The 20316-nt window shown below is 55.3% G+C and overlaps 4 protein-coding genes and 1 non-coding gene across 5 annotated transcripts; 4 read left to right on the plus strand and 1 right to left on the minus strand.

The window, feature by feature from the left end:
* The first annotated feature begins 1005 nt into the window (after positions 1-1005).
* On the plus strand, positions 1006-1092 carry ColSpa_tRNA_059. Its single transcript is given in 2 exon segments — positions 1006-1042; positions 1058-1092. It is a non-coding gene; the product is annotated as a tRNA-Glu (tRNA).
* An 8565-nt stretch (positions 1093-9657) lies between these two features.
* Positions 9658-10566, plus strand: ColSpa_02141 (transcriptional activator HAP5; the record flags this gene model as incomplete). Its single annotated transcript, XM_049268353.1, has 1 exon — positions 9658-10566. One exon carries the CDS (start codon positions 9658-9660, stop codon positions 10564-10566), a length of 909 nt encoding a protein of 302 aa, XP_049124310.1.
* A 1701-nt stretch (positions 10567-12267) lies between these two features.
* ColSpa_02142 (acyl-CoA dehydrogenase family member 11) lies at positions 12268-13549 on the plus strand (the record flags this gene model as incomplete). Its single annotated transcript, XM_049268354.1, has 3 exons — positions 12268-12366; positions 12474-13093; positions 13159-13549. The coding sequence occupies 3 exons, from the start codon at positions 12268-12270 to the stop codon at positions 13547-13549; spliced, it is 1110 nt and encodes a 369-aa protein (XP_049124311.1).
* A 1285-nt stretch (positions 13550-14834) lies between these two features.
* On the minus strand, positions 14835-15925 carry ColSpa_02143 (uncharacterized protein; the record flags this gene model as incomplete). Its single annotated transcript, XM_049268355.1, has 3 exons — positions 14835-15319; positions 15391-15741; positions 15811-15925. 3 exons carry the CDS (start codon positions 15923-15925, stop codon positions 14835-14837), a joined length of 951 nt encoding a protein of 316 aa, XP_049124312.1.
* A 3421-nt stretch (positions 15926-19346) lies between these two features.
* ColSpa_02144 (uncharacterized protein) lies at positions 19347-20076 on the plus strand (the record flags this gene model as incomplete). The annotated part of the gene is made up of 2 exons (XM_049268356.1): positions 19347-19766; positions 19807-20076. The coding sequence occupies 2 exons, from the start codon at positions 19347-19349 to the stop codon at positions 20074-20076; spliced, it is 690 nt and encodes a 229-aa protein (XP_049124313.1).
* Positions 20077-20316: the final 240 nt, after the last annotated feature.

Genomic DNA, 20316 nt, shown 5'->3' on the forward strand with positions numbered 1-20316 from the left:
ATGGCGTCTGAAAACCCGAGTCTAAGTAGGTCCCCGGTGCGATACGGTCAAATATGAAAGAGGTATCGGAGTCAACCAAGCTCCTAGATCTTTGATCACTGCATCGTTGATTACGTTCCACGAAAAGGAAGTCCCCATTATGTTTTATAAGACCCTACAGGGTCAAAGAATTCTTACAGAGTTCTTCTTTACTGAGGTTTCCATAGAGTCGAAACGTTCAAGGGATGAACATCTAGTCCAACGGTCAGCACGACCGAGCAAGATCGTTCAACGGGGATGGCTTGTGTAATTCAACACTTCCTTTCGGGAGATGACAGAGAAAAATCATTTAGGTGCTAAAAACCAAACTCTCCCCTCGAACCTTGATCAGAGTTTCCTTGTCCAGGGCCAAGGCTGAGAAACGGCGGTGATAATTCCAATAACATGACGTATTTGATCTGGCCAGGCGTGTTATACGTTCAAAAGCCGCTCACTTGCATGGGTTCAGAGTCACGTAAACGCCAGGTTTCCATAAACCCAGTGGCAGAGCCGATGTTCGGTAGCCATGTGTCGCTAGAGAAGAATAGAAGTGAGTACCTGTCCAGAAGTATGAACATCCGAGCAGACTGGTAGATAACAAACTCGTCGTCTTATGCCGAATGAGAAACTCCTTGGTTTAGTGATGGTTGCTCGGCATAAATACAGCATACAACCTCAGCCATGACAGGAGAAGTAAACACCTATCCATTCTTGAATCAACCTTGATCGGCACAATGCGGCCCCTCTCCTCTCACGCTTCGTGAGAGAGCAACGCAGAGCGCGCGAGAGAGAAACCAGCTTCGATGCCCAACTCCACAAAAGCACCCAATCATAACCATTTTCAAATTCGAGTCCGACTGGCAAGAGAAGAAGTAAACAAAGAAACACTCCCCACCACACTTGATTCCACCCAGATATCTCCACCTGCTTCCAGGTCCTTCCCCACTGATGGTTTTATTGTGGTTTTGGTCAAATTTTTTCACGAAATCCGATATGGTGTAGTGGCCAACATGATGCCCTCTCATTCCATTGAGAGGTTAGGCATAGCCCCGAGTTCGATTCTCGGTTTCGGAACAATCACTTTTTGCTCTAGACTTTTGCAACACTTGCTCGACACGAGAGTGGCCAAGCTTAATACAAACTATTTTGAAAGCCAGTAAGACACACTTTTTGCATGTCGTAACAGTCATTTGTATGCTGCCATTCTTCACTGGTTCTTTTTAGACCTTTGGAATTTGCGTTCAGAAGTCAGCGGTCGCATCTTTGGGTTTCCACGTGCGACGAGATACTATATCGCGACCTGCTTTATCACCGACGTCTGTCAAGTCATTTGATTGGCACAGGCGGGACTGCTCATAAGCCTCGTGCCGCGAACTCAATACCACCTGGAGTCACGTACTGATAACAATTTCAGTAGGATGATGTCGTCCAACTATGTGTTTAGACGACTGCCCAATGCTCGCATTCACTATACAGTCACAATCGTGAGCGTCGTCTTCACAATGGATGCTCACGGTGAGCCATCGGCAGTATGGTTACCTCGACGCTGATCAGGGTCTTGTGATCCGTCCCTCGGCCAGTAACGCGCTCGCAACATGATAACCCGGTCCATCCCAAGCGCTGACACGAAGAAGCTCCGCTGGCAGCCCCGTCGCACGCAAGTACTCATGCTCCCGCGCGCCAGTGGGAAAGCAAATGGAACAGCACGACAAGTGCGTCATGGATCCCGGAACCCGACGCGCCGGTGCCTCTACCCCTCCTCTCCCATCTTTTAAATCGTGCTTATGGGGGCCCCATCATTCAGAGTTTAAGCGCCAGGAACAAGAGACATCCATCCATCACGACCCCGACGGGAGGGACGGGGGAGGGGATCGTGTTGTGGTGCTAGCTTCCAGAGGGTTTGGGGGGAAGACGGCCGAATAGGAAAGCAGAGGTGAAAAAATCGACCCTCATTCGTCGCAAGGAGATGCGGGAGATCCCTTCGCGACCAGGGGGTCGCTAGTTGCGGAATCGGGAAATGGGAGACAATACGTACGGGCGGCGGTGGCGACAACGACTACAACGGTGTCGTTGATTCGAGGCGCGTCTCGCGATGCGTCGAAATCTGTCTACGATGTAGATGCCGTTGGACCAGACACAAACCAAGAGGTCGTAATGCGAAGTGATGGCAAGATGGAACAATAATCTACTGGGTGAGGCACACAGCATGCGGAGGCGCCTGCGGCAGGATGGCGCAATACCTAGAGAAGGCAGATATGAACATAGATCAGACGTCTTCTGTGCGCAAAGTCTGTGGCCAGCTCGGATCCTGTCACATGTTGCTGTATGGATGGACCTTTCCCACTGAACCAGCATACTGGGGCTGCGTACGTGTCTTTTGGTATGATGATGACTGCAACGCGTCGTGTTATCCAGCGCCCAGCTTCAGCTTCGCAGATCCCGTGTGCTGGAAGCTTGGCAATAGCTGGAGGACCATGTTGTCAATTGCCCGCCGATGCGACGCATCAGGTAGATCCTACGCAAACGTACGACCGCAGCCGGGTGACAACCCCTCATAAATTGGGCAGTTATTTGGTGGCATACCCGCCCTGGTGATTAATGACAAGTGAGCCGTGTCACAGCCCGTTCCGGCTCAGAGTCTGGACCGCAGTGACCGCACAAGTACGCGAAAGGGACCTGGAGCGCCACCGGTGTTGTATCTGTGACTGTTGAAGATTGAAAGACATGGGTGAGATTGGAACAACGCGCGGAGTGGAAGGAGATGCGCCGCCGTAACAGCAAGGAGGCTCGGCATCTCGAAGCTGACGGTGGTCCACGTCCGAGTGGTTCCCAACTTTTACGCAGTCAAGCGCTGTTAGTCGTCGATAATAGCAGATGCCGGGCGACGGGAGTGGCAGAGTTTCTCCTCCACCCTGTCCTGGCCCTCAGACTGGCTCATTGTCCGTGTACCCCGGGAGAGGCGTGACACATCCCACCCACTTGAATCGTGGGACTAGGCAGCTGACCATTAGGCAGCTGCAGAAACAAGGCGCTTCCAACCACTCAGATAATTCGTACCAGGTGAATTGCCATCCAATCGATGTCGCGTCGCGTCGTTCGCCTGCGACTCGTTGGTGCGAGAATGATACGGAGTGCGCTCCGCTTGGTTGACGACGCTTTTGCGAACCGAAGTCTTCTCTATAGCTCGCCTACCTGGTATCCAGCAGCTCGTCATTCCAAGTGCGAGGCAGCCGAAACAGTGAACAGAAGATAAGCCAACAGTTGCAGTCATTCTCTGCCCACGCCGCAAAAGTGGCGCGCAACGACCGATGCACCCGGCAACCCCACTGCGACTGTCAGCCCGTGAGACACCCAAGGCTTTGATACACCGACTGCATGTACTTGCTGCAGTCAGAGTTCTCTAAGTAGCTATCTCCGAGCGGCCGGATGCAGGACTCGTGACTCCGAAGCCCTCGGGGCGGATCCTCTCAATGGCTCCGGTACGAAAACACTGATGCGCTCGTGTGCCGAGTCTTCTCCATCTCTGCCGTCTCATCGACGTTCACAGGAAACAAGCTTGCAATAACAGTCATTGGAGAGGCGAATCAACTCAGCGCCATGGTGAGCGAACACAATGGTCTCTGTGACATAGCGTCGCATGGATACGTATTGTGCTATATGTCTGGTGTGCGCTTTGGTGCATTAAGAGGAGTACCTATGAGGAGAAGGGCGACACAGCCGGTCAACCAACGTGCTCTTCCGTGAGTGTCACTCCAAATTTCCCCACCCACGGAGAGACTAGGAGCCTGGGAAGAGGCGAGGACTCCCTGGGAGAGGTACCGCATTGTCCCGTACCCGGTACGTACTCACGGAGCGGCGCCCATTGCTCGCCAGGGAAGTGCTGCTTCAGAATCATAATAGATTTCGTCAGAGAATTATGCGGTGTGTGTCACGTGGGGCCGAAGTGGCTGATAGTGGAGCTTCCAATATCTAGCAGAAGAAGAAAAGTGTGGTGCGGCGCGGACGGAGTTGGGACAGGAAACCCGGAGACAAGCTTGACGAACTTGCAGGGGACCAGGGGAGAGACCCCTAGCTGCATCAGCAGTCCAGCCCAACCGATCGACAGTGTGACTGCTGAGAGCCTGCGAGCCCCGGCGAACCAGCGCAAACCGTCGGTCCGTATCGGTCCAAATGGGAGCGACGGGCTTGTCGAGGATGCTGGATGCGCGGGTGTAATGTGATTCCATCCGACTTTTGAAATGAAGGAAACCGTCCTGTAATAATTAGGCGCTGGCAAAGAAAATGAGCCCGTTGCTATGTCCCTGTGTGTCAGAACCTATGTCACAACCAGCAATAGTTGGTACCTCTGGTTCTGTGTCAGTGAAGACAGCTCGTCTCGTTTCCAGCCTCCTTGACTCTCGTCAACTTGGCCTTTGCCCCTCACCGTTCCAGAGCCAGCATCCGAGGGACACTAGTAACACAAGAGTCGGCGGAAGAGGAGCCGTCACCGCCTCTTGTTATTTTTTTTCCCTTTCCTTCTCTTTCTTACTTCCCCTGCCTCTTCTCCGCACTGTCCTTGTCCCACTTCCGTTGTGGCGAAGAAGACGAGGCAGCGTCGAAAGCAGAAGCCAGAGGATACAGTACGCAGCAGGAGTGAATCGACGGTCACTAAAATTAGCCCTTGCTGGGTGCCAGCTCACGAATTTGTCGATCGGCCTCATTCCTCGGGGAATTGAATCAGGTTTTCGCTCGTGTGCCGACGCTGACCGACTTGTCTTGTGGCGTCACCCGCAAGCATTCAGCAAGCCAGGCCATTGAAACCATTGCTGAGAATGGGTAGAGGATGGCAGACTAGAAGTGAGCTGGTGAGGTAGCCCAAGGAACGGTGCAGTAGGCTCGCTGCTCGACAGCTTTGGCAATGAGCTCCCGTGTTTCGCGTGTGGGAGCTTGGGTCAGCATGGACCAAAGGTACCGTATTCATCCTGCCGGGTGGTCGGGATGGGCATTGAACCGGCGGCAGTGCGATGAGTCCCTTCTCGTCTCATCTTTTCCATTGTTGGTGCGTGCAGCCCTGCTTTAAAAGAGGGAAATGCTGAAGTAACGTGGCAGATGGAGACTTTGCCCTATGCGGAAAAGTCGAGACCAGGGCAGAAAACCCGAGAGGTTGACAGGCAGACCGAGCAGCGGCGGCAACCGATGGGAGCGGAGCAACTACACTACCTACTATGGTGTGATGGGTAAGTCTTTTACCCACAACAGGTAGTTCTTGGCTTTGACCCCACAGCCAGCGAGGAATCACAACCCAACTGGCTGGACAGTCACCTAAGTGTGCGAAGTACCAGTGCTTAGATCTGCCTGCTTACAAGCCACAAGATACCTGACAGGGGTAAAAAACTTTGGCCTGGAACCATAGTATACACTACTCGGAAGACGAGAACGAAGAGAGAGACATTATCCGGGCCAACGTTGGAGAACAAGCGGAGACGATAGAGTCGCGAGGAATCCAAACCTCCATCCAAGCTGGAGCTCCAGGAACCTCACCCTCAGTTAAAGTGGGAGAGCGGCAGGAGCATGTGGCAGCTTTCCTTGCACACCCGTTTTTTCCCTCCTCTTTCTCTCGGCAAGAACCAAGGCCTGGAAATTCGAATGGAGGTGAAGGACGACATGGAAGGGACTGGATGCCTTAGCCGGGAGCCCTCCTCCTTCTCCTCTTCCTCCTCCACCCAGACTCTCCTATCTGCACCCCTGGTCGCTCGGAGGGGTGGATCAAGCGAGAACAAGTCGAGATCACGTCATGATAGCAAATCAAGAGCGAGGAGTGCACGGCCAGCCACGCCCAGAGACCCACATTGACCCGCTGATTCAGCCAGTCAGAGATGTTAAATGGCTACTGGCCCCGCCCCTCAAATCATGGCTCAGAATTCTCCCTCGTCCTTCACCTCCTCCCTTCCACAACCAATCAATCCTCTCTGGTCCACCCAAGCGTGACAAGGCGCGAGGGCAGACAAACCATAGGCACACAGTAGGAGAGAGCCGAGAGAGCGCGAAAGAGAGAGAACGAGCGAGCCGACTCGTTCAATCAGATTCATCGCTAAGCAGCTTTCGAAACAGACACCAGGGCCGCTTGGGCTGCTACCACTCTATTGGATCCTCGACAATCATATCAAATCAATCGCCAACCACCAGCTAGGCCTATCCGCTCCGCATTTTCTGGCACTTTATCGATCTTGCATCGAACGTGTGTGAGTGTGCGTGCGCGATATCTGCGAAGCAACGCGCGCGCCAAAAGAAAAGAAACAAGAAGGTCGATTCGACCGATACCTTCGGTAGCAATAATTGAGGGGAACACGGCATAGCGCAACAAACAAACAGTCAAGTCGTCAGCCGCAGCGCATCCCCCAAGCACCTCGCACTCAACTCAGTTCTCGGTCCCTCCCTCATCACACCGCCAGATAAAAAAAACCGCAGTGGGAAAGGGAACCCAAGCAGAACAAGACGCCGCCAGCGCAGAGAATACGACGAGACGAAGGCTGTGACGCGAAAATACCAACCGGCCCTCCCGTTCCGCTGGTCTGTCTATCTCGAGCACACGGACTACCGGTTGAGAAAGGAAGACTTGTGAGAGAGAGTGTGTGTGTGAGTGAGAAAGAGGGGGCGTGTATCTTACAATAAGGTAAGGTACGTTGGAGCAAGGTGCTTGCTTTCCTTCCCTCACTGCGACGTCAACGTCAGCAACCACTAACCTGCCACCCCCCCCCCCTCCTTCCCCTCCTCTTACCCTACCTTTGCCCGCCTCTGCCTTCCTTTCTGCCTGCCTCTGCCTGCCTCTGCCTGCCTCTCGCACTCCGGTCCCCCTTGCCCCTTGCCCTTTCTCCCCCTCCTTCCCGTCTTTACTAAGCCGACACCCCAGTCGCGGCCTAGCACCTCAGGCTTCTTCACACCCCCCAGATCCCAGCACAGCGACCCATCCTCCACCGACGCCACACACTCACACTTTCGTCTTCAGGATCCACGCACCTCTTTTTTTTTTTTCTTGCCCTCTTCCCCGAAACAGGCGTACAAAGTGCCAAAGAGCCCCGGTTCGTCAAAAGGAAAAGGCCCAGCGAATCCAACGAGCCAAAAGCCAGAAAAAACCCGCCCTCCCACAAAACCCAGCAAATCAGCTCGGTTTTTTTTCTTGCGACCACTCACGTTCGTCGCTCACCTCTCCAACGTCTCCCCCAACCTGCCACCAACCACCACTCACGTTCACCATTCACCTATCACTGCCTGCGACTGCTTCCAGACAGCAACAATCGTGAACTGTTCGCGACACTGGAAACAGCTTAAAGCCTTTACCCTATCATCGTCGACCTCGATTTCTCCTCTACCCAGCATTCATCTATTGGCCAACAGCAGCAGCCGCGGCACCAGTACGCATTCCTCTTGTCAGCTGATTGACTCGACCTGCGGAAAACAGCATTTCCCCTCTCTGTGTCTGTTCAACCGCAGCGCACCGTACCGTGCCGCATCGCATCGCCGCGCGCGACCACAGCGAGGGCTCTTCGTCCAACCGCGTCGCACTTTGCCTCTCTGCCAAACAGCCAGCGCGCACACGCGTCAAAGCTTTCTCGGAGACGAATTCAAGCTCATATCGTGACACTCGAGTCAAAAGCCTATCAGAAAGCTTCGCCTCGACTTAGACCGCGAGCCAATCCCCAAAAGTCTACCGAGCTACCCTCCAAAGCCAAAAAAATCTAGCCAACCAGGTACGTTTCGCATGCCCTTTCGACACGGCTCCTTTGGCGCCCCTCCCCTCCAGCCTTGTACGCGCGCTTCCTTGTCCCCGGACGCGGGCGCCATCTTCGCATCTTGTCGTCTGTCTACTTTACACGCTATTCGTGGTTTGGTCTCTCTATATCTCTCTGTTGCTTTGGTGCTGGGCATCTGTTCCTACCAAGTTGGCTTTGGACTCTGACAACACCCGGGAGAGCTTACCGGAGATTCCTTCAGTGTTCCCGATCCTGTTTTCTTTTTTTCCACTTCCTCCCACACACATACCGTGGGCGCGCTTCGTTGTCTGAAACCGAGACGAACAACACATGCTTACCGACAGAGTAGGGCGCATAACATCCCCTCCTTCACGGCAATTCGCTCTCATCGGCGATTACACACATTCTCAACCTCGGCGGTACGTGTGTTGTACTTTCTTTCTTGTCGGATCGTCCCCAACCTTCACAGTACCTGTACGCTTCCCGCTCCCCTCGAGGTGTAACCATCCATCCCTCGGTCCTCCCCCCCTCACCATGTCCACGTCAATCTGTCTCTCTTGTAGACTACGAGCATCAGCGTCACCCTGCTGTATCACTGTTCCGTCCTCTGACGTGACGCTTTCTTTGCTGCCATTGCACTCCCCCGCGGAAACACATTCGCAGCGTACCGAGCCTTGGATGCCTTCTCGAAGCAACCCCCTTCGGCAACTGGGCATCGAGGCGGCGGCGGGTTGGAAAGGGCCTCCTTGACCAACCACCTCGCGTCCCCATGTGCAGCCTCAGTGGGCAGTAGGGTCTCGCGCAGCGCTTAGTGAGCCCAGTCTGGCTTGTGTTAGCGACACAAGACAGCGCCTGTACGGGCACCCCTTCCCCTCCAAAGGCGCAAAGCACAGGCTCTGTCACAGCAGCTCGGACGTTTCTCTGGCTCTACGCCGCCACCATTACCGCAATAAGGGGAAGTGTCGCCGGGCTGTTTGGCATGGTGGGCCATGTCTCTGCATATTCCGTCATGCATGCGAGGTCTGCCAGCGCATCAAGTGGTGGCCCGAGACGCCAGGAGAGGGACCAGAACCCCACTCATACTGCCTGCCTTTGTCGCATCATCCCGAGCTCTGGCTTATATACAGGAGAACTGACATTCTTGGTTGGACAGATCTCACGAAGCGAAGTGGAATAGAACCAAACGGTGTTTTCTGGGGAATCAAGGCACCAAGCTGTTTCGTCCAAAAAACAAACTACCGTCGATTTACCCTACCCGCTTCCCGCAGTGCAGCCGGTAAACCATTCCAGGACCAGCCCCGGACCAAAGAACTTGTTGAACGGCCCAAGAACAAGACAACCGTCGCCGCCTCGCCTCCGCCTCGTACGGCAGCACCAGCACCAGCGGCCTCGACACGCCAACCCTCCCCCGTAGCAACCCACACTCTCGCCGCCCTCACGTGGCTATCATTCTCACCCCAGGCTCAGCCACCCACCTCGTCCGCCCCGCGACTACATCAGCCCGCATATGCCGTGGTCGGCCACTTGCGTCGCGCACACCACTGCCAGCTCATCCGCGCATCACCAATAGATTGAGCCCCTCCGCTCCCAAAACACTGGCAAAGGACCCTAGGACACCGCCGGCTCCCAATCCGTGTGCCCAACTCTACCCAAACAGACGGGCCGTCCCAGTCATTTTAAAGCTCAATCCTCACGCGAAAGGCAGCTTTTATCGCAACTCATTCGTCACTCGCGACCCATACCCGTGATACCCTTTTTCACGGTCACGTTTTTCCTAACCACGCCAAACCCGTCGCCAAGCTACACACGTCGCTCGGCTTCTTATTGGTTCTGAGCCTATTCGCGACGAAGACAACACACTGCCTTCATTGCACAGCTCGACCAACACCCGAACAAGCCTATTCCCAGTATGATGGAATACGCACAATATCCTCAACAACCTCAGAACGCGCACTCGGGATACACAAACTCCACTAACGGCAACAACATCACCTCTCCCCACGGCGTACAGACGTCACCTATCTTGCCCCAGCAACAATCACCCTCGCAGCAACAGGGACACAACATGTACCAGCCACAGTACAACGTCCCTCAGCAGGGCATGCACTATGCCATGCCTCAAATCCAAGCTGCCGCCATGGCGGCGACTGCCGCTGCATCGGGATCCAACTACCCCTACATGGCATCTGATCCCAGCATGCCCCAGACCTCGCCGCGAATGGGCGGCGCGAAGAAGGAGAACCGTGACCCTCGATCACCGACCCAGATGAACAACGTTTCGCAGCTTCCTGGTCAGAGACGCCTTAGCCAGGTCACCAGCCCGGGCGTTCCCAACGCCCAGGGCATGATGAACCACGTTGGCCGGCCCGGCGTCGCGCCGCCGCAGATGGCACAGGCCCAGGCTATGCCTCACCCACAATCCCCTGAAATGCCCGCCGGCGGCGTCGAGGAATCGCCTCTCTATGTCAACGCAAAGCAGTTCCATCGCATCCTGAAGCGTCGCGTTGCCCGTCAAAAGCTTGAGGAACAGCTCCGTCTTACCTCCAAGGGCCGCAAGCCGTACCTCCACGAGTCGAGACACAACCATGCCATGCGCCGACCCCGTGGACCTGGTGGCCGCTTCCTTACTGCCGAGGAGGTCGCCGCTATCGAGCGCGAGAAGGGCGGCGGCTCTGGCGAGCCATCCAATGACGATGCCCCCGATGCCAAAGCCGGCACAAAGAGGAAGTCGGAGGCCGACGACTCGAACGCCAGCAAGAAGGCCAAGAAGGCCTCCGAGAGCCCCGAAGAGGAAGATGAGGAGGAGGACGAGTCTTGATCTGCCTGCCGCCATTCCTTCTTCTATTGTCGCGCATTCCGATCACGAAGTCATGACGGCCTGCAGAGACGACTACCAGCCATCCCTACTCTTTTCGAAATTGATTTATAACGAGGGCGGGAGTCATGATGAAGGGGGCTTGTGAGGGTGTGTTTATAGGGGCCGGATCATTCCGAACGGACGTCTATACGCAGCATGCGGACCGGTACACAGGACTCTCGTTGCTCTCGGGCTGCCAGGCCCAGCCATGCCGTATCGCTGGGAGGCATTGGACTCTTTCTTATTTGCTTTCTTTTCGTTTTCACGGTTAATACACATTATCGACTGGCAACAGCATGGCATCCGTCTAGACGGGTGGCCGCAAGGGAATTGGGAGGGAAGAATGCATGGACGACTCGAAACGACGGATACCCCTCTTGTGTTTACTCGATTAGCCCCTTCTCCTTGTTGTTTTTGAATTTTCCCTTCACTTCGTGTTACAATTATTTATCTGGTTGGGGCACTTTTTTTTTCTTTCTTTTTTTGCGCTCGAAGGAGACGGTAGTTGCGGAAATGGGCAAATGGTCTGGCTACCAGCGGCTTTTTTTTTTTTTTTACATTTCTTGCCTCAGCAGGGAGTTGAAACGAAGAGAAAAGAAAACCCCAAAATGAAAAGCCGCCAGCAATCGGCGTATTGAGAGTCGACGTTATGGGACAAGAGAATGATTGAAGATGATGTTTACGCTTTTATTTATCTACCTCACCACTTCTTCATTGCTGGGTTGTATGGAGATAGACCACAACTCCTGGCCATCCGTCGCCGGATTTGTGCCTGGGGAGAGAAACACGGATTTAACGACCCCTTTTTTTTTCTCGAGTAATCTATACCACTTTTGTTTATCCGTTTCTTGATCTCGCCCTTGTCAGTGAATGTAATTGTGAATTGCAGCTGCGTAAATCCAAGAGCTCTTGACGCGAGCCGGACGCGGTGTCGTTCAATGGACCAGGCACTCGACCGGGGCCAATGGAACGATGCGCAACGGGTACTCGACATGCAGTGCGGCAGTGGCCTGTCAAAGCCGAGTCTACTCCCAGCAGCCACGGAACGAGGCTTCAGAACAGCAAACCAAAGAAAGACCACAACGCTTGTCCAGGTAGACAATGGACCGAGTACACTGGCTCGGCCGGGTGCGGCTGCCAGGGCCCGCCTCCACCTCCTCCGCACTTTCGCTGCAACTAACCTGGGGCCTGGAGGGGAAGTCCCTGACGCAGCTTGCGTTCCCCGCTTCAGCGGTCCGTCCACTAAGACAGCTTGCGGTGCACCACCATGTCCTTTGGCCGGTGGACCTCGGCATCTCTGTGGGAAGCCCAACCTAGCAGCCACCTTGCATGACAACGCTTTCCAGGCCCTTTTCCACCCCCGCGTTCACGCTTAAACGTCACTAGGGGACGAACCGAGGCTGGACATTCGTATGCGAGGAGCGAGAGATCGGCCCGGCACGCTGTCTGCGGAACTCACTCTCCCGTCCGGGACTTCAGCGGCCAGTACTTGACCAACCAACCGCTCCGAAAATCACAGACAGTCGCCGTTGAGTCTTTGAGCAATCGAGATCTTGGAGTAACGGAGCCCAATTGGAAATTTGACGAGCGGCCACGACTACGACGACGACAGCAGTGAGCCTCCTCAAAGCAGGTTGGGACAGTGGGCATCGTAGGACAGCAATGGCGGGACGCGTGCGGCACCCAATCGACCAGAAGGCGCTGGAGCGGTACATCAATGAGCATGTGCCGCAGATCAAGACCCCGTTGGACATAAAACAGGTATGTAGTTCCTGCTCGCGGCTTCCGGACGCCGTTCTGCATCGCCCCGTCCCGTCACGCGCCCATTGCCGCGGACGTGCCAGCTCTGACATGACCCCAACGGCCAGTTCGGCTTCGGCCAGTCGAACCCGACGTACCAGCTCACCGATGCGACGAAAGCCCGCTTCGTGCTGCGCAAGAAGCCCCCCGGAAAGCTCCTCTCCAAGGCCGCGCACAAGGTCGAGCGTGAGCACCGCATCATCGACGCCCTGGGCCCCACCGACGTGCCCGTCCCCCGGGCCTACTGCCTCTGTGAGGACGACTCGGTCGTCGGCACGCCCTTCTACATCATGGAGTTCCTGGACGGGCGCATCTTTGAGGACGCGGCCATGCCCGAGGTGTCGTCGCCCGACGAGCGCAAGGCGCTGTGGAAGGCCGCGACGCTGACGTTGGCGAAGCTGCACCGCGTCGACCCCCGGGACGTCGGGCTCGAGACGTTCGGCAAGAAGAGCGGGTTCTACGACCGGCAGATCCAGACGTGGACGACCATCTGCGAGAGCCAGGCCGCGGCCGTAGACCGCGAGACGGGGGAGAAGGTCGGCGACCTGCCGCACTTTGGGGAGATGGTGCGGTTCTTTGCGGACAAGGGGCGGCAGCCGAGGGATCGGGGCACGTTGATCCACGGGGATTACAAGATTGACAACATTGTCTTCCACAAGACGGAGCCGAGGGTTATTGGCATATTGGAGTATGTCCCCCTCCCCCAAGTGAATCTGCCAGAGACCAGAGTGTTTGCTGACTGACCGCACGTAGCTGGGAAATGTCCACCGTAGGACACCCCCTCTCGGACCTGTGCAACTTCCTGCACCCGTACTTCACCGCCTCGCGCGCCGGCAACGGCATCTACGCGCACGAGGGGTTCCTCCCCGGCTCAACTCCCGGCCTTCCGACGACGGAGGAGATTGTCGGGTGGTACGCGGCCGAGGCCGGGTGGCAGCCGGCGGCCGAGCTCGACTGGGGCATGGCGTTCAGCCTGTTCCGGCTGGCGGGCGTGTGCCAGGGAATCGCGGCGCGGGCGGCGCAGGGCCAGGCGAGCAGCGAGCAGGCCAAGAGATTCGCGGTGACGCGGGGCCCGTTGGCCGAGTTTGCGTGGGAGCTCGTGGGGAGGAGTCGGGCGCAGGATGGGGGGAAGGCGAAGCTTTGAGGGAATGACTGAGATATGCGATCGCCCCTGGTTGAAGTGGACTTCCTGGCGGCTTCACGGGCGATTGTCCCTTGACCCATGCGCCTCTTGGTTGTTGCATTTGCTGTATGATATACCGCAGCTACAATTCTTGCTCAGCGGGGTTGAGAACCAAGCGTGGTTACTCGTGTTGGTAACCACCAGATACCGCATTTAGGCGTTAGAATGTACGTGCTAAATCCAACAAAAACTCTCGTCATCTATCCTTGTCTCTAAACATCTGTGTCAGCCGAGTGTCGCTGCAAGACGGCCTCCCGTCCGGGAGTGAACACCTCGATGTCCGAACTGGCTTTATAAGATCCAAATGGCCTGATACTTGAGGCTGGGATCACTAATAGGAACGACGTGCTACACAACTCGCCGGGAGGTTGAACCCCCGATACTGCAGTCGTCAAGCGTCATGGCTGAGCCAACAGTAAACAACGGAGACGATGCTGATCGAGCCGTTTGGATCAGCCCATCCAGTGCCAAGGCCGCAGAAGCAAGCTTCGGTCACTCGTGTTACTCTTGATACTCAAAACTCACGAGACACGCACACCACACTCTCTGTTCCTCAACCCGCGTTGCGTGGTGCGTGTTTCGGTGTCCGAGGTGAACGGAAACCCAACAAATGGGACCGTTGGCAGGGAGCCCGAAAGCAGTGACTGGTGCGCGTGTGACTAAGCTAAACACGAGAGATGCGAGGGATCCCGGCGGATCAAGGCTCGGAAACATGTCGCCAGATTTACCCGGAGCACGCAGCCGAGGTCCTTTCGGCGAGGGGTGAGAATCCCTTACGCTTGAGCGGACCGCAAGCCACTGGCGTCATACGGGAGTCCCAAGCCTGTAGGGCAGAAAGATGGCGCCCCCTTGCTCGACTGGGTCGGGAGACGACCGCGACAAAGTGGGTATGCTCAACGAGACGAGCACGAGTTTCAGATGGCCATTGAGCCGTCGGCTCGCGTTTCCTTCGGTGCTGCTCCCGGGCGGTTTTTCTTCTTTGTTTTGGGTACGGCATTGAACATTAACTGTGAAATAGTATGACATGATGGGAGAAAGAGGCTGGCATGGCTCTCCCGCCTGGCAATATTCTTTCCTCTCCCTTTTTTCGGTTCCCTAAAGATTTACGCGGCTCAACGTAATATTTCGCTAAACTAACAAACTAGATATCGTCTCATCCTCTCGCGTTCAACCGCTTCACAAGGCCAAGCTCAAAGGCCCGCCTACATCGGTGGGTCACCGGGTCGCACTTGAAGCGGACGGCGACTTAGACCGCGGGCTCGGCGTTCCTCTTGACGCGGCGCTCGCGGAGCGTGTCCCGCTTGTTGTTCTGGTTCTGGCGACCACCGCCGTTGCCCCTGCCATTGCCCTTGCCGGCGCCCTTGCCAGCCTTGGCATTGCCGTTACCGGCATTTCCAGTGGCCGCGCCGCCGCCGCCGTTGCCCTTGCCGGCTTTCTCGGCGGGCCCGGCGGCCTTGGTCGTGGCGTTGTTGCCGAGGATATCCTTGACGGCGGTGACACCCTGCTCGTCCTGGGTCTTGGCCTCCTGGTTCGACTTGACGGCAGCGGGGAGGTCGACAATGTTCTGCTGGACCTGGCTAAGGACGCCATCGAGGGTCTGGGCAGTGGGGATGTTGTCAGGAGTGTTTTTCTTAGGCGTAGTGTCGGTCTGCTGGACGGCAACGCAGCCGCCAAAGGGGCCCTTTGCGTTGGTGTTGAAGCAGCGGACGGTGCAGACGTCTCCGGTGGAGGCTAGGGGGGGTCTGTGTTAGTCGGCGTGTTCTGCAGCGCGTGCGGGTGGCAGAGATCTGGAGCAAACTTACCTCCTACGCAGGCCAGGTCCTTGGGCATCGTGACGGTGAGCTTGATGTTGCCGTTCTGCGGCTTGGCCTCCTGGACCTGGAGCTTGGTCTGGCCGGTAGCTCCGTTGGCGTTGCTAGTCGGGTCGAGGTCGCAGGAGTAGGGACCGGCGCCCTCGGCGCTGACCATGGCGATGGTGATGGCGACGTTGGAGCCCTTGGTGACCTTGGTGACGGTGTTGTTGCCGAGCTGGTTCTCCGTGTTCTCGCCAATGTCAATGTTTCCTGCGAGGATGGTACGGCCGCACTCATTGACGACGTTCTGAACAATCTCCTGCTGGTTGATGATGTTGGCATCGGCCTTTTTCGGGTCGACTACGCAAGACTTGTGAGATTATGCTCTTCTTTTCACCAATTCTGACTCTCTTCTTATGAGAGACTTACCTAGGAGGCTAAGACTGGCTGGGCCCTTGGGGCCTTGTGCACTGATGATGACACCTTGAGCGTGAGCCACCGCCAACATGGCGGAGGTGATCAAGGCTCTCATGGAGGAAGACATGGTTGGTATACTGGAAAAGAGAGAAGTTGGTCGAAAACCAAAGGACGAGCCCCGTTTGGTTTAGATTAGTCTTGTCTGGCGAAAGGGAAATTTAAATTGTGTCCAGCACCGTTGGAAGTGAAGAAACAGATGAGAATGGCTTCTCGAGAAAGAAACAGACCGGCTGGGAGTTAAGGAAAAGGAACAGATTCAAGAAAATCGAACTGGAAGGAAAGTATGAGCGAGCGATCCAAACGGGAAGATCACAGGGAGGCCTGGGGTTTTGGCGGAAAAGAAGAGACTATTAAGTTTTATACATGCTTACTTGGTTTCCTCTCTGGTCCCCCGTCCCCTTTGGCACTGACAAGAGGAGCCGCTTCTAGGGTAGAGCTTGTTTCGACAGGGGGGCTGGTGTATGGATGACGGGAGAGTCAATGGATAATGTGCGTGCATGTGTATGTGTGTGTAAGCGCTGTGGTGTGGTTGATAAAGAGCGTGGTGAATGGCCGAATCGGGCCAACAGAATTGAGGAACCCTATGAACGTTGTGCCTGTGCCTGAACCGTGTGTGCAGTCTTGGCAGTGGGTGCCTCGTTTGTGCTTGTCTCTTTTTCAAGGATGTGGCCCAAAGTTGGGATCTGGATGGGTGCAGGCGGCTCTTCCTGCCTCTGTTTCCTGCTAGGTTCTGGCCCAGCACAGATTCCTTCCACAGCTCCGACGATCATCTGGAACGAAATCCGTCGCGTGGGTGGAGATGTCAGTGGAGACGGAGGTGTACGCGGGTGCCAGGGCATGTGGAGTTTGGGAGAGAGTCCTGGGGGTTGCGGTGATGGTGTCCAAGACCGAGCCTTCTCCGTAGGGGGGAATCCTGTTTAAGATAGTCTTCACCCTCGCGATATGCAAAAACGTCGGTCGCAGGGCCGGTAGGGCGATGGGGCGTGTTCATCCATCCATTCCGTCCTGTGTGACCGGGATGCATCGAGTGTGGGCGGATGCCACTGGGAGTCCAGACGAAGACGGGGCAGCAACGACGTTTCAGACCTTCTGATGATGGGGCCATGATGGGCTATGTATATCCTGCGTAGAAAGGGGCCCGTACGATGTAGCTATTGGGCAAAAGTCAGCTCACAGCCTGGATCCCTCCCCTTCTTTCGCCATACCTACGCCGCAGCACACTCCACCGTTCAGATGGGTGGCGGCGAACCCCCGATGGCACTTTGCTTCCCTTCCAAGAGAGTTCAGACGGGCGGCGTCCTGAGACGACTTCGTAACGCTCTGGAGTCCAGTGACGGGTTTGCTTCTGCTAACGGCTTCTGCGCCAAGCCTTTGGTAAGTTCAATGAGGAGGTATTTAGAGCTGAGGTTGCTCCGCGGTTTATCGACGCTGGGACTCGTGGCGCGGTCGGTATTCCAGACCTCTTCTCCATCATCGTCGCAACCGAACCTCGATCGCTGGGGGTTGACGAGGTTGTCTCTGCGAAAGTAAGACAGAGGACATTGGTCAAGGCACTCGTTTAGCGAGGCGTCGTAGCAGGCCTTCGTCCCGCTACCCCAACACTCACTCCTCTACACAAGCTTCTTTGGCCCCCGGATGAGAAAAAAGACTAGACGGTGGGTTTACAAGAGCCCCGACAAGGCCCTCGTCCGCGATACGCTTCTTTGAGACTTGCGTCGTGGATAAGGTCAGAGTTAGGAGAATTAATAGATTAGAAAGGCGGGAGCTGCCATGCTGCGGTGGAGATTATAGTGTCATCGACCGAGGGTTGACATGGAATGGGGCAGCGGAAGCCATCTGAAATGTTCCAGGCCACCCCTCTCGCGGTGGGGAACAGAGAAATGCACAGCGCGCCTTCACTGGCCGCTTCAGGGTTGTCCGGGCAAAAGGGGGACGCAGGGTCCAGCACCACTACCACCAGACGCCATCGTCATCGTCCGACTGTGAAACAAGCATTCTGGCCAGCGTTTGACCCATACAACACCCTCGCTGCTGCGCCAGCCCAGGCAGCTAAACGGTCTTGCTTTTGCTTTTGCTTCTGCTTTTGTCTTCGATGGTAGACATTTAAAGTATCGCGGCCCGGCGCACTTAAATCTCCCACCCTGGCGCATTTGGCACTTGCTTGTGTTCCCCCCTGAGACGTCTTGCCTCAGTGCTGGGGGTTGGCGACTCTGGCACTCATCTTCCAAGGTTGTCCTCACGTTGATCCATCTCTCCTGTCGTTCCTGCATGGGCGTTACCTTTTCGTTGCTGACGGTGCGGCACGTGGAACTCGTGGTTGGTGGTTGTCGATGTATGCTTCGAAGTTTACTGCGTATCACCTCGTCTCCCACATGATTAATAAGTGCAGGCATTTACCCAAAGCATGGGCTTAAACGACGGAGATGTGGTGTTCCTAGATCCCTCGATACTTCTAGCCAAACCTCTTATGTTGTTGACCACGTCGGCCTACGGTTGGGTTTTCCGTAAGGAAAATCACCGCGCATCCTGTCCATCAAACAAAACGTGCAAATCATGGCATTCGGCAACATCCATCTACCCAATCGGGGATGCCACGAGTCTTGCAACTTGCATGCTTCCTGCTGGCAGGTGTCGCCGAGAATCCTCACATGGGTCACCGTTGTCGACCCACATGGACCAGAAACAAGATGTTATCTCGATCCTGACTAAGGTACCAGTAAGTCAGTTGTTTACAGGTACGATAGTACGAAGAACCTATGAGATGAACTTAATTACGTCCCTGCACATGAACCTTTGCCAAACCTTGGTGTTTAACAGCGTGACGCCAAAAGGTGTGATTGAAATGACAGACACTCCGTCACCCTCATTACAACGATCAGCTGGCCATGCAGCCAATGGAGCGAATCGAGTCTCGAAAGCTCACAACTAAGTTCCTTCAACTACTCAGGCAGTAACAGCCTTGGCCAACATGCACACCCAGCACTAATGCTACCACCAACAAGTCAACGCACAGACAATACAACAACAGAGTCAATTCATACCTTCCAGATACAGGTGCTACATACAACCTATCATCGTCATATAGTAGGAAGACGGTAGTATAATCTCACACGGGTGGTTCGATCCAGATGGAATCTATTGGGCTTCTGTCGTTCCTCATGTCTGTTGGCCCAGTTGGTCAGCAGAAACGGGTGATAACGGAAAGATGAGTACCACTAGTTATCTAAAGTCCCTTTTTGATAATAAGCAACGGCTCCAATAATGTATCTAACCTCGCTTACTCTTGAGTCGCGAAACAAGGTCCAGAGGCGCAGCCACTTCCGGCCTTTTCTGCGCAGTCTTCAAAAACTTTGAGTAGCATCAATAACCAGCAGCTGAAGAGTCAGTCAGGCCACAGCACCCATCATCATCATCGGCGGTACAAGCAATTCCCTAGCTCTTGGCGTCTCGTTCGATTCAACACAACCAAGCACTTCCTCTCTATCGAGATGACGGCCCCATTACCCCAGGCCGCCTACAAAATGTGTACCCTGCGGCTCGTTATTCGCAGTACCCCACCTGACGACGCAAAGGCACTCTACGGCAATCTCTCCACGCCCGAGAACTTTCCCTTTAGTAGTGTCCCGCCGGACACCTCCCCTGGAGGCATGTGTGCCCACATTGAAAGATGGGGCCACGACACCGCGTCCGGCAAGAAGGCCATCCTGATGGTCACGCTACGGGAGACGGGCGAGGTCATCGGACATGGCGGGTTCAACTGCTTCGAGACCACGGAGGGACAGACTTTCGATGTCGCGCTCCAAAATGCTCAAGACGAAAAGGAGGAGGTTGAGGGCAGCTGTATTGAAGAGCGCCGGGCTGCGCCGTACCTGACCGACTTTGGGGTCCTTCTTAATCACCATCACTGGGTGGGGGAAAGGATACGGGAGGGAGGTATTTTGCGGGCAGATTGAATTTGCTATTGAGGAGATTGGTTGCAGTATCGTGCGCATCGAGACGGATCTCAAGAATGAGCGATGGCGTGCGCTCATGACGTCGATAGGGCTAGGCCGTCTCGAGGTTGAGCAGCCCGTGACCTATGGTGAGCACAACATTGGCTGGGTTTACAAGATTGATCGTAAAACGTGGAGTGAGGCGAGGGAAGGTTTGAAGAGAGGAGGGGAGTGGTTCTATGAACATGGTGATAGTGCCGTGGTAAGAGAAAGACAGACCACTTGAACTATAATGATGGACGTGTTCCGCCAAGACGTAGCAATTGAAATGACCGGTCCTGGGAAACGAGCTGCCTCCTCATGCCATATTATCCTTTACAGCTGCTTCCTCTGTGGGATAGCATCCTGAGAATGCACGCTCCATCACAGATTTCCTCACTTGGAGCTCTCATCAGCCAGGTTAGGGTACACTGGCAACGGGAACTCTGAATCGTCCAAATTGGTATCATCAAGAAACCTCTTCGCA

This window comes from Colletotrichum spaethianum (genome assembly GCF_022836535.1).
Source record: "Colletotrichum spaethianum MAFF 239500 DNA, contig04, whole genome shotgun sequence".
NCBI classification, from domain to species: domain Eukaryota; kingdom Fungi; phylum Ascomycota; class Sordariomycetes; order Glomerellales; family Glomerellaceae; genus Colletotrichum; species Colletotrichum spaethianum.